The 13,451-nt window shown below is 49.3% G+C and overlaps 1 protein-coding gene across 1 annotated transcript in view; it reads left to right on the plus strand.

Annotated features, from left to right (window-relative positions):
• The first annotated feature begins 12,124 nt into the window (after positions 1–12,124).
• The window catches only part of SLC6A11 (solute carrier family 6 member 11), a 121,907-nt gene continuing 120,580 nt past the window's right edge, over positions 12,125–13,451 (plus strand). Inside the window, exon 1 of the mRNA XM_060023056.2 lies at positions 12,125–12,505. Coding sequence (XP_059879039.1) covers positions 12,250–12,505 — 256 coding nt within the window. The 5' untranslated portion in view covers positions 12,125–12,249. The remainder of the gene's footprint in view (positions 12,506–13,451) is intronic.

A 13,451-nucleotide genomic window follows, 5' to 3' on the forward strand; every position in this document is an offset into this window, starting at 1 on the left:
AAAACAATCCTGCTGTTCATCAACAGATAAATGGATAAATAAAATGTGGCATATCCACACAATGCGTTATCCAGCCGTAAAAAATAAAGTGCTGATGAATGCTGCAATGGGGATGAATCCTGAAAACATTATGCTAAATGAAAAAAGCCAGACAAAGACCACATATTTTTATGATTTCACTTATATGAAATGTCCACAATGGGAAAATCCATAGAGATAGAAAGTAGATCAGTGGTTTCCTAGGGCTGGAGGGGTGAGCTGGGGAAAAATGGGGAGTGACTGCTAAAGGGTACAGGGTTTCTTTCTAGGGTGATGAAAATTGGGGTGTTCAAAAACTGACTACGGTAATGCTTACACAGCTGTGAATATATTAAAACCACTGAATTGTATACTTTAAATGGGTGAGTTGTATTGTGTGAATTATATATCAATAAAGATGTTATAAAATATCTAAAAATATTAGGTAATACTATAGGTGGCATACATATATGAAAAAAAGCATTAAGGACACAGATAAAGCAAAGTTTAGGAAACACTGGATTGGATCAGCAATCCTAAAAATCCTGAGGTAAATGTTGTTTTTTCCTGTTATACAGGAAAATGGACTCTTGAGAGGTGAGTGTTCATCCAAGAACGAAAAATTTTAAGTGGATTTCGAACCCAGGCTACTGACTCCAAAACCAGTGCTCTTATCTGACATGTTATACTGCTTCCTAGACTCCCAACCCTTGAATTTAGCTCCCATCCACACTTTTCCTGATGATGCCTCTCCCCTAATGGTGTCTCTCTGAGACTTCGGTCTGAACTACACCAGTGAGCATTACCTACAGCTTTGACCTATGTAATCAACAGACTATCACAGAAATGATGGTGCATAATTTCTGAGGCTAGGTTGGATCCCTTCCTTTGGAGAATACCAGCTGACACATTCTGAAGACAATCAGCCCTGTGGAAAGATCTACACAGCAAACAACTGAGGCCTTTTGCCAACAGCCATGTGAGTGCATCATGTTGGAAGCAGGTCCTCTAGCCCCATCAAGCCTTCTGACGACTGCGGCCCCAGCCCATCTCTTGACTACAGCCTCATGAGAAGCCCTGAGCCAGAACTACTCAGTGAATCTGCTCCTTATTTCCTGACCCACAGAAACCATAAGGTACTGTGTATTTATTGTTTTAAGCTATTAAGTTTTGGGGTAATTTGTTATGTAGCAGTAGATAACTAGTACACCCTATGACTAGTTCCTGCCAATGATATGTGAGCTGAAAAGTTACACACTACTTCCAGGTCCACGATATGAACGTGCCTTTTCTACTTTCTCTTCCCCTTCCCACAGAGCTCTTTCCTTTCCTCCCAGATATTTGCACACCCACGTTCATAGTAGCATTACTCACTATAGCCAAAGGGTGGAAGCAATCCAAGTGTCCATCAACAAATGAATGGATAAACAAAATATGATCCATCCATATAATAGAATAGTATTCAGTCTTAAAAAAGGGAAATTCTGGCTCGTGGATGAACCTTGAGGACACTGTGCTAAGTGAAATAAGCCAGTCACAAAAGGACAAAGACTATGTGATTCCAGTTACACAAGGTCCCTAGAGCAGCCAAAGTCACAGAAACAGGAAGTAGAATAGTGGTTGCCAGGGGGTTGAGGGAGGGAGAAGGGGGAGTTAGTGTTTAATGGGGACAGAGTTTCAGTTTGGAAAGATGAAAAGTGTTCTGGAGATGGATGGTGGTGACGGCTGCACAACAGTGTGAATGTCCTTAATGCCTTTGAAATGTACACTTAACAATAGTTAAAATGGTAAATTTATGTCATACCTATTTTATCATAATAAAAAATGTCATGATATGCCCAAAAGGTTGTTACTCCCTCTGCTGACTCCCTAAGCACCTGTGGTAAGGGCTGGGGCTTGTGGGCTGACTAACTCTTTTTCCAGCCACTGTTTGTGAGAGTCCTACTGTGGACAAAAAGGCTGGGCACCCTGTATTTAGGATGCAGGTTCAGCTGCATGGGACAGGAACCCAAAACAACAGTGGCTTAAATGAGACGGAAATCCCTTTCTCCTGCACACAGTCTCTGGAGGCAGGTAGTGCACAGCTGGCATGGTGACTCAGCCCCGTGTAGTCATTCAGGGACCCAGCCTCTGCTCTTGCAGTCTGCCATCCCTAGGGCGTTTTTCTCAACCATGTGGCTCAAGGTGGCTTACCACCACGTGTATAGGATCCTAAGCTGCAGGGTGAAGAAGGGGCATGCCTCCTCTCTTTAAGACACTGTCATCTGGGGTCTCTGTCCTAGAAGTGGAATGCCATTGCTGCCTAATGTATGTTCCATCCCCAGCATCCCCCAACAGGATGTCGGTGGTTTTCTGTCTTGTCATGGCAGCCGTGGAGGAGATCGGCAGAGATCTTGTGAGCCCCATGTTGAAACTAACAGAGCCCCAACATGGGTGGAACCTGGATCCCTGTATCACTGCATGGAAGGCTGCCTCTCAAACATCTGATAGAGCTTTGCATACTGAGAGTAAACCTCAAATGTGTGAAAGCACTGGGATTTCAGTGTTTATGTATTACGGCCGCCAGCATTCTCTTAACTAACACAGAGCTTCATGACTGGAGCTTGGGAAGTCAGATAACACAACAAGGCTGAGGCCAGATCAGGCAATGGGAAGATGACTTTGGAGCCAGGAGACCCAAATCCAAGCTCCCGCAACCCCACTTACAAGCTACGTGGGCCATTCAAACTCTTTTGGCCTGGTTCGCTCAAATATAAATTGGAGATGATGATAATACAAACCACACACTATTTGTGGTGTGAACTGAATGAGGGAATCTGCAAGAAAGACAGTTGAGAAAAATCTACTTGGGGCAGCGACAGACACCTGTCCCCTTGCCATTCTCTAAAGAGGAGAACAGATGGGCGTTTAGAAATGGGCACAGCACTCCATAACTCACAGCTTGATGAGAAGCAAATGGCCCACAGCGGGGGGGCCTGATCTCTAAGTCATGGCTGAATATTCCGCCTCGGGCAGGAAGCTGTCTGTCTTGGGTTTGGCAATAGCTTTGATTCAAGACCTCAAATAGGTTCCTGAGAGTTTACTTGGTTGGGACTCAGACTGGGTTTACAGCATAGACCAACGTTTTCCCCAGGCAGCCCAAGAATGAGGGTCTGGACCTCTTCTCGTTATATCTCAACAGGACAGCACTGGTGCAGAAAAGCTGGGATACTCACGCTCTGGCTGCCACTCTGCGGAGTATGGCCACCGCGGGTGCTCACAGCGGCATCTAAAGCACAGATGCTTCAGGGACTGGGCAGAGCACGTAACACTGTGAAGAGGCTGGCTGCCATGTAACAGTGAGTGGCTGCTGCTCTGAGCTATGTAGCAAATCGGGCGTGCTTACCGGCTCCTTTCAGCCCACAGCTGAACTAAAGGCTCGAATCTGAATTCATTGCCTCTGTGGCTCCAGTTTTTCTAGCCCAGTGCTAACATAAATATGTCACATAAGTAATTTAAAATATTCCAGTAGCCACATGTAAAAACTATAAGGAGAAAGATGAAATTCACTTTAATCTTATATTATATTTAACCCAATAGATGATTCTGATCATCAGTTCCAGTATGTGTGGGGTTTTTCCACCCCACCAAGCAATTCTCAGACACCAGCTGGGTGTCCTACCATTCAGCTCAATTCAACACTACCTGATGCGATAGCAACAGATTCCAGGGGTTAAGGGCTCTTCCCATAAGACTGCACCCTCCCCCCTTTCAGACGCCCATCACAAGTCCAGGCTGTCACCTGTGCTTCTGACCAAGAGGCTATAAATCGCAGGATCCCATGCCCCCCTCCTTGCGTTTGATTACTTTGCTAGAGTGGCTCACAGAACTCAGAGAAACAGTTTACTTACTAGATTATTGGCTTATTACAAAGGGATATAACTAAGGAACAGCCAGATAGAAGAGATGCATAGGGCAAGGTATGGGGAAGGACGTCTCCCTGTGTTCACTGATTCAGAAGTTCTCCCAACCCCCGTCCACTTGGGTTTTTATGGAGGCTTCCTTATATACGCACAATTCATTGGCCATTAGTGATTAATTCAAACTCCAACCCCTCTCCCCTCCCTGCGATCAGGGAGTGGGAGTGAAAGTCCCACCCCTCTCTTAGTGGTTGGTTCCCTGGCAACCAGCCCTCATTTTCAGGTGTTTTCCAAAAGTCACCTCACTAACAAAAACCCAGTTGTGGTGGAAAGAGACTTGTTACGAATAACAAGATACCATTTCCCCTTTATGGCTCTCAAGGACTTCAGGGACTGAGGACAAGAGACCAAATATGACAAAAGATGTTTCTGTTGCCCTTTTCATTCAGGAAATTCCAAGGGTTTTGGGTGCTGTGAGCCAGGAACTGTGGATGAAGACCATATATATATGAGAACTATAGTTTGGTCATCTGAACGATCAAATACATATTTCTTATAAATCACAATATCACACCCACAAATCCAAAAAATCATTTCAACATGTAATCAATGTTAAAAATATTGGTGAGCTATTTTACATTCTTCTTTTTTACACTAAGCCTTCAAAATCTGGAATGTGTTTTACATCTCCAGTAGGACCAGCTACATTTAAAGCACTTAGGAACCACGTGCAGCTGGCGGCTGCTCTGTTGGACACTTCTGTTTTAGGTAGTTGGCATCCCCCGAACCCACCGAGCATCTCCACACCTCCGTGCCTTTGCCTACACTGTTCCTTCTGCTTGCCACAGCCTCCTCTCCTTTGCCCATCTGAACGCCTACTCATACTTCAAGGGCTTAGCGCAAATGTCACCTCCTCCCTGAAGTCTTATGCAACCCCCTAGGATGCTCCCATAAGACCTTGTTTCCCCCTCTATTCGAGTGCCCACCATGCTGGATTATGTTCAACTTGTTGAAAGGCCAAGACCACTTCTGAACCATCACCAGCACCTTGCTTGCTAAGCACCTTGCTTAGCACATGGCAGACCCTAGGGGCCACTGTGGGCTCTCTCTGGGATGAGGGTGTTAGGGCACAAGGAAAATTTCGTTAAAAGTTCCCCGATAATTTTTTTTTTTTTTTTTGTGGTACGCGGGCCTCTCACTGTTGTGGCCTCTTCCGTTGTGGAGCACAGGCTCCGGACACGCAGGCTCAGCGGCCATGGCTCACGGGCCCAGCTGCTCCGTGGCATGTGGGATCTTCCCGAACCGGGGCACGAACCCGCGTCCCCTGCATCGGCAGGCGGACTCTCAACCACTGCGCCACCAGGGAAGCCCCTTTTTTTTTTTTGGTAATGGATCACAAAAAAGAAAGTGGTGTATAAAATGTTGCTTGGGATATCATTGTTACCAGAGAAACGGACCCAGAGAGCTATGATTTGGGGCTGGACATATCGTTAATAGTCATTCAGTTCTTAGTGTATGGTCCTCACAGGAAATATTTGAGGAACCTTGATATACAGCTATAAGGCACTGTATATCTGGGGCCCATGGGGAGCGTAGCAGTCTCCCAGCTGGGTAACCCAGGGTCAGGGTTGACATGTGTCGTAACAGGATCAGGGCCACCATGTTGCACAATTCTCGAGTGACAATGTGAATGGTGCCGCTGGAGCTGAGCACACACAGCCTGTTGTCAGATGCAGTGGTTCTGGAAGCCCCACCTGTAGGTAAATGTACGCATCTTGATATGCCACTGGCTTTAGACACCTGAGGCAGGATAACGGGGAGATTAGGTACAAGTACAGGGAAACTCGGAAGTGAGGAACCAGTTGCGTTCACAACACAGATGCTGCCCAATTCCAGAAGGGCTGCAGCTCAGAGTGCAAGTGTAAAATCAGGGTTTGGGAACTTAGAGTCTCCTCCAGAAATGGCCCAGATGGGGACTCCTCTTCCCGGGTTGGCATCCAGGATATAATGACTAAGTTTTGAGCAAATGTTCTCAGGCTTAGGTGAGGAAGAGGACGTGGACTTCCTCCTCTGTCCCCTCCTTTTTCTGCTTAGATCAAACAGGGAAAGACAAAGTTCATGTGGGTGAAACCACTGGCTAGAAGAGGACTGCAATCAAACCTGGCAGGTCAAAGAGTATCATCACAAAACTGAGATCGAATTCTGGCTCCACTGTGTGAGTGTGGACAAGGTGCTCAACGTCTCTGAGCTTCAGTTCTGTTATCTGTAGAACAAAGATATAACCATCCCTACCCCACAGTGGTGTCACGCAGCATAACAGAGAAGGGCTGCGGGAGGGCCCAAGCGCAGCCTGTGATAAGCATATTGGTCAGCTTTGGCTGTGGAACAAGCCCCACTGTCTCCTTCTGGGGCTGAGGCTGGTGGGGGGGGCAGCAGCCACGTGGGCTGTGTTCTCACAGCAGTGTCAGCGGGTAAGAGGGCAAACCCAACTGTGCAAGCACGTGTCAAACCGCCAGTGTGAATCACGTGGCCGAGGCCAAAACCAAGGCAAGAAGCAGGACAGTCTGTCCATCAGGGGGCCATGGCAAGAATGAGGCTGTAGACACAGTTACGGGGGAGTGAAGAGTCAGGACCGATCATTCAATCTACTACAGTATACAGACAGAGTCATCATCTACTCACGCTCATTTCAGTTCTTTCAGCATTTCCTTCCGATCACAGAGGGCTGTGCCAGACACTGTGGCAGAAGATACGCAGACAGAGCAAAGACTTAAGAGATCGCTAGAGGTCAAGGGGAGGGCAGCATTGCCAGCAGGCCTCCCCCATCCTTCCATCTGAATTCTGGCCTTACCAGTAAAGACCTTGCCCGAAGCCAGCACTGAGGGCACTTAGGGAAGAATGCTTCTACAGGGACCTTCCCCAGGGCCATGTCCTAGATCTGGTGTGGAAGGATGGCAAAATGATGCCTCATGCTGGAAGGTTGAGTCATCAAGGAGCCCTGAGAGTTTAGAGGTAGAGAAAGCATTTTAGAATTCATGAAGAAGGCGAGCATTAATCTGGGCTTGAGGGAATGAGCTCCGTCGGATGAGCAAACGGGGGTGTTCAAGAAAGGGAAGGACTTGAACAAAAGTGTGTGAGCCTCTCCTGTACTCAGAGGCTCAAGACAACAGGCACTGACTATTACAGCTTTTAAGTCAGGAGGTGGGAGGTGGGCTGGCCCAGGCTGGGTTTGCTCATCCCTCTGTGGGGTGCTGCAGGCTCTGCTTCAGTCTGCGGGCACCTCAGCTGGGGCAGTTCTGCTCTGTGTGTACCTTGTTTTCCTCCTGGATCAGCAGACGGACCAGAAACATCCTTTTTCCTGTTCACCAGGTGAATAGAAACACAGTCTCTCGAGGCTTGGAACTCACACGTCATCTCTTCTTCCTCGCTCTAGTGGCCAAAGCAAGTCAGATGGCCGAACTCCAGGGCTGGGAGCGTCCTGAAGAAGTGAGTGGCTAATGGCGTGATCCAACAAAAGATGAAGAATTGAGATTCTTGAGGCAGACTTATTAAAAAAAGGATGGTGGTAATAATGAGGCAAGGTGTTTCTGGGAAACCATGCTCTCTCTGACTCTCATGATTGGGAAATCCCATCCCTAAGTCCCCCCCACGGTGTCCCTGCCGTGTGCGGCATCCAGCTTCCACTTTGACATCTCCGGCTCTGAGCAGCTCACCGCCTCCTGGAGCAGACTATTCAGAATGGACAGTTTGCAGGAAGTTCTTTCTGGTACCGAACGCCTTTTTGCTTCCTCTCTTTGATCCTGGTTCTGCCATGTAGGTTTTTGGTGCAGCAGCCGTTCACATGATTGAGGACAGTGCTCTGGTCCCCCAACGAGCCAGCAGTGGGCACACCTGCACAAAGTGCAGCAGGACCATCACCCCACGGTGGGGTGCCAGAGCTCCACCAACCAGGAGACGCACCTGACAGCTTCCCTTCCCTTGCCCTCCATATGCAGTCCCAGGCTGAGTCCTCTGGATTTCACCCCTCCCCAGCCCCCCACCCCCGCCATATCACTCTACTCCACTTTCTGCTGTCGCTCTCCACTGTCCCCTCCCTCCTCTAAGCTGCCATCAGCTCTGGCTGGGACCACTGCAGTAGCTTCTTCACCGCCCCCACCCTGCCCCATAATCCACTGTTCACACTGCAGTCAGTCACAGTAATCTCATTATAATGCAAATCTGCTCATGTTGCCCACTGCTAAAAACTCTTCCCTTTCAGGCACATCCTGTTGCACTCTGTGCTCCAGCCCCAGCCCTCGAGATCACTACTCAGGACCCCCAAACCCCTCCTCATCCAGGTCACTGCTCCTGTCCCTTCAGGCTGCAGCTCACCTGTCACTTGCTCCCTGACCTCCTTGACGAGGTCCAACCTCTCAGTTACAAGGTCTGTCAGCACCACAGACCTCTCCTCCGTGGTACATAGCACCAACTTCCCAGTCATTGCCATGACTACTTGACTAGCAGCTGTCTCCTCCCAGAACAGTGGGTGGTACACTGGCTGAGTGGGGTGGAGCTGATTGGTAGTGTCTGTAGCATCGGCAGATTCCTGTGGTGTAAATACAACCACCACACCACGACAGAGTTCAAGCTACCAACAACTGTGGCTTGCAAAATCCCTGAAAACTTCATCATCAGCTTTCACCAGGCCGTCTGAGCGGGTTCCAGCATCCCACTGGGGCAGGCCTTGTGCCTGTCCCCTCGTGACCAATACCGTGTCTGAAAAACAACTGAAGAGCCATAGGTATTTGGTGAATGAATGACTGAGCAATCCTGAAGTTTAAACAGGCCTTCAGGACAGCGACTGCTGTTTCTAGAAGACAGAAGACTTTGAATGCTTGGCCCAAGAAGAATAGGGAGTCATGACATTTCTGTTCTCTAAAGACTAATTCTATATTTATTTAACAGAATGTCTGTATCAGGCACAAATCCAAGTACTTTGCAAACGCTAACCCATTCAACCCTCGTAGCAATTAAAAGGCAGATACTATTAGCACCCTCATCTTACAGATAAGGAAACTGAGGCTGAGAGTAGTTTGCCAAGGTGGCGGAGCTGGGCTTTGAACCCAGGAAGTATGACTGCAGAGCCCACGTTCCTAACCACTACACGATGCTGCATCAGGACCAGCTCCGGAAATGAGACTTGGCTCATATCCCCATCTGTGCTCCAACCTAAGCACATCTACCCCATGGACATGGTGTGTGCTCGTCAGGTCACTGAACCTAAACAAAGAAATAACCAAATAGAAAAGGTCCAGAGTTGAGGCTGTGAGATGATAAGGGAGATGTGGTCTCTTTTGGATAAAGACAGAGAAAAAGATGAAGTCTTTTCAAGAGCCATGAAATAATCATGGGGATGGACTTTAAATATTTATTTACTAAATTCTAACAGGAGAACACTGACCTGGTTAACTTTCATAAAGGGAAATGTTAAAACTTGACAGGTGAGTTTGAGACATTAGTATTTGTACAATGCTCTCTGCATATGGTCTTGCTTCATCTTTAAGACCACCATGGGAGATGACGAGAATCAGGCTCATTTTACAAACTGAGGACACCAAAGCTCAGAGGCGAGGGGATGCACCCGAGGCCACAGAGCTCGTCAGCAGAACTGAGCTGGGGTCCCCCTGTGCTGCTGGTTCACGTTACTTCCCAAGCAGGCCTTGCAAAATCATAGCTGCTCAGAGGAAGTCAACTCCTGTAGCTAATTATGCTGACCAGCTGTACAAAGTGAAAACGTAATTAGGTTCAAAGGAGGTTTCCACAGATTCTGGGGTATAGCCCAATATTGCAATAATAAAATCCAGGAATATATCTCTAAGTTTTGATGTAGCTGTTCATTTAACAAATGAACTCCTAGGTGCCTATTATGTGCAGGGTCCACGAAGATCGAAGATGATCCTGACTATCTATATATTCTATATGCAGCATTGAGGACCACTGCAAAGAAAATGAAAATACTGATGTGGACCTTTAGCATGGGAGAAGATGGAATTAATTTAGAAGGAAAGTCTGGGACAATCAGATTGTGGTGGTAATTCAAAATGCCAGGGTCAGCGATTTGATTTTATCCTGTAGGAAAAGAAGGCCCGATGAAGACTTCTAAGCAAGGGAATGACATCACCATCACCATCACCAACATCACCATCATCACCATCATCATCATGATGATCACAATAAAAATAATAAATACTATTCACAGGGCACCTATTGTGCTCAAGGTTTCTATCCCTCACACCCACCCCATGAGGTCAGAATTAATATTCACCCCACTTTACAGAGGAGGAGCCTGAGGCAGAGGTAACACAGCTAATAAGGGGCAGAGCCTGAATCCACCTGAGTTCAGTTCACTCTCACTCTCTGCAGGATCTCTGCTTTTGAATATATGCTGGACAGCACCTGGGAGTGGAGGTTTGGGAGCTGTCAGCATTTAGTTGGATGGCTAACAGCGTGAGAAAGACTCAATTTAAGTGGAAAGAGAGGAAGACTAGAGAAACAGAGAGAGAAACAGTAACAGAGGCAGGCAGTACCAAGGAAACCAAGCAGGTGTGAAGTTTAAGAGGGAGAGATGGGAATAATGGTGCCGAAAGTTACCTACAGGTCAGGCAGGATGGCGATGGACAAGGAACTGTAGGATTTGCCACTTTAAGAGTGCTTCCAGGGCTTCACAGACAGCATTTTCAGGGGAGTGGCGGGGGTGGGCGCCAGATTGCTGTGGGCTGAGGAATGAGTGGGAGGTGAAGATAGGGCAGGCAGCATGTAAACTCACTCTTTCAAGAAATATGATAGTGAGGGGGAGGGGAGGAAGGAAGCTTGAAAGGGGAAGATGGTGACTGGAAGGGTTTTCTGGGGGGCATGGAGGTGGGGAGAGCAGTTGCTAGCTAGAATGAAGGAGACGCTGAGGCCACAAGACAAGGAGGCTCTTCCTCAGAGGTTCGGGGGAGCTCCAAGGGATGGATGGAGAGCTCAGTGGGTGGTGTTAGCGACAGTTCATGTGGCTGGGCTTCTTCAGGGCTGTGAAATGAGAGGTGGGTCTGATTATCTCTGTGGCCCCTTGCAGACCTAATCTTCTTTTGCTTTTGTTTTTCCTTCCTCCCTTCCTTCCTCTGGCCTTTCCTTCTTCTCTCCACAAATATTTAGTAAGCATCTACTATGTACTAGGTCTTGTGCTGGCTTCTGTACCTGTTATAATGAACAAGACAGTGTACATCATCCTTTCAATTGAGTGGAAAGACAGATATTCAACAAGAATATGCACAAATGTATTTGTGAGTGACTACACATTGTATAATACTAATAATCGCTAATGTTCATAGAGCACTTCGAAAACACTAAATACTTTATAAGCATTTTCTTATTAACTCACACACACACACACAAACTCATAAGAAAAGCACTGTTGGTATTCCTTTTTGCAAATCAGTAAACTGAGGCACAGAGAGGTCAGATGACTTCTTCCCAAGACTGAGTAGACTAAGATAGGTGGAGCATGAGATTCAAATTACAGTTGCCAGTCTGGACAGACGTGCTTAACTGCCACACTGTCCGGAGTCACTGTGTTTAGAGCAGTGGGTGCCAGGCTGGACAAGATCTGGAGGTGTCCCTTCCCTAGGGGAGCTCACAGTCTGAGCACCGGGAAGAAACCCGGAGTTCATTTACTCCGTTCTTCCTCCAGGTGTGGTCCCTGCCAACAGCATTAGCATCACCTGGGCACATGTTCCAAACGCCAAAGCTCCAGCCCAGCCCCACCCACTGGATCAGGATGTGCAGTTTAACAAGATCCGCAGGTGCTTGGTGTGTACGTTAAAGTCGGAGAAGCCTGTTCTACAGCCACTTCTCCTATTAGAGGTGAGAAACTGAGGCCCAGGAGGTTGGAGGTTACAGAGTGGTGGAACTTCAGGGCTTGGTGCCTGGAGCCCAGCCTAGGCCTGAACAGACCCTTCCACTCTTAAGAGGCCATGTGGGTAGGACATGAGAAGGAAGGGGTAGCGCGACAAGGTGCTCGGCGCGCGCAAAGTGCTCGGCGCGCGCAAAGTGCTCAGCGCGCGCAGTGCGGCGCGCGCAAAGTGCTCACGGGGCTCCCGGGCCCGGCCTAGCCGGGCTGAGGCGACGCGGGCGCCGGGCGGGCCGGGCCGCCGGGCCGCCGCGCGGCGTCCCCGTCCCTGCGCTGGCCCGGCCCGGCCCCTCAGCTCCACCCCCTGCCTCCCCCTCCCGCCTGCTCGCGCCTCCTGAAAAGCCAGCCCGCCCGGGGCGGCGGCGCAGAGCCGGCCCGGCGCACGAGGCAGCCAGCGCGGCCATGACGGCGGAGAAGGCGCTGCCTCTGGGCAACGGGAAGGCTGCCGAGGAGGCGCGGGAGTCTGAGGTGCTGGGTAGCGGCGGCGGCAGCGGGGGCGCGGCGTCCGCCCGCGACCCGCGCGACAAGCGCGACAAGGCAGTCCACGAGCGCGGCCACTGGAATAACAAGGTGGAGTTCGTGCTGAGCGTGGCAGGGGAAATCATCGGGCTGGGCAACGTGTGGCGCTTCCCTTACCTGTGCTACAAGAACGGCGGAGGTGAGGCGACGCGCGGCCCTGAGGAGAATGCGTTGGGGGAAGCCAGCCCTGTGGGGGCGGGGAGCTAGGGGTGAGCGCGAGACCCCTCCCGCGCCTGCGTGTAGGGGGCCCCTCGCGTTGAACGCCGGCCCGGCCCACCTGGCGAGCGAGCTTACCCCTGAGCAAGGCCGCTGTCCCAGTGCGCATGCGCGCCTCGCACCTGCGTGTACCACCTGCTAGCACGCGGGGACTTGTCCGCCAGGTGTGTTCTGTCCCAGCGTGAGGTGCAGACCGAGACGAGGAGCCCTTCATGTTTGGGGCAGGAGACAGACCCTTTGAGCCTCAGCTTTCCTGACTGGAAACCTGCATGAAGGAAAGGGGCTCATAATCTGAGTAGGCTCGGGTTTTGAGCGCTTGTTGAAACGCCAGCCTCCGTACTAAACTTTACTTACACCGTCTCATTTCATCCTACAGTCATCTTTGTAGGTAGTGCTATACCCGTTTTGCAGATGAGGAAACTAAGGGCCAGAGAAGTCACTCACTTAATAAGGGGTAAAGATGGGATTCTGACACCAAAGGCCTGGTTTTAAAGTGGGATTGGATGACAACAGGGAGAACTTTTAGGTGAGGCATTGCTGTTTGATTCCCTGCCTTTCATTTGCTCGTAGGGCCTTTTCTAGGGCCTATTTTCAGGACTGTCTGGTGGGAAAATGGGCAGCAAACAGTTTCTTTTACTGGTCTCAGTCACTCATGACAAATAGCAACAATAATAATTGGATGTTTAGAAGATGCTTAAAGCTTGCAGGGGTCAGGGAAAGGAAGGTGATGAGAAGGTTGTTTCTAGAGACAACGTGTCCGACTCAGTTTGGTGGAGATGCAGCAGTGAGTCCTCAAATCTCCCAGCCCAAGGAAGGGGCTCCAGGCTTTAGGAGCCCCCGACCTGTCATATCAGCAGGACAGCTGGGAG

This window comes from Delphinus delphis, chromosome 10 (genome assembly GCF_949987515.2).
Source record: "Delphinus delphis chromosome 10, mDelDel1.2, whole genome shotgun sequence".
Classification (NCBI taxonomy): Eukaryota; Metazoa; Chordata; class Mammalia; order Artiodactyla; family Delphinidae; genus Delphinus; species Delphinus delphis.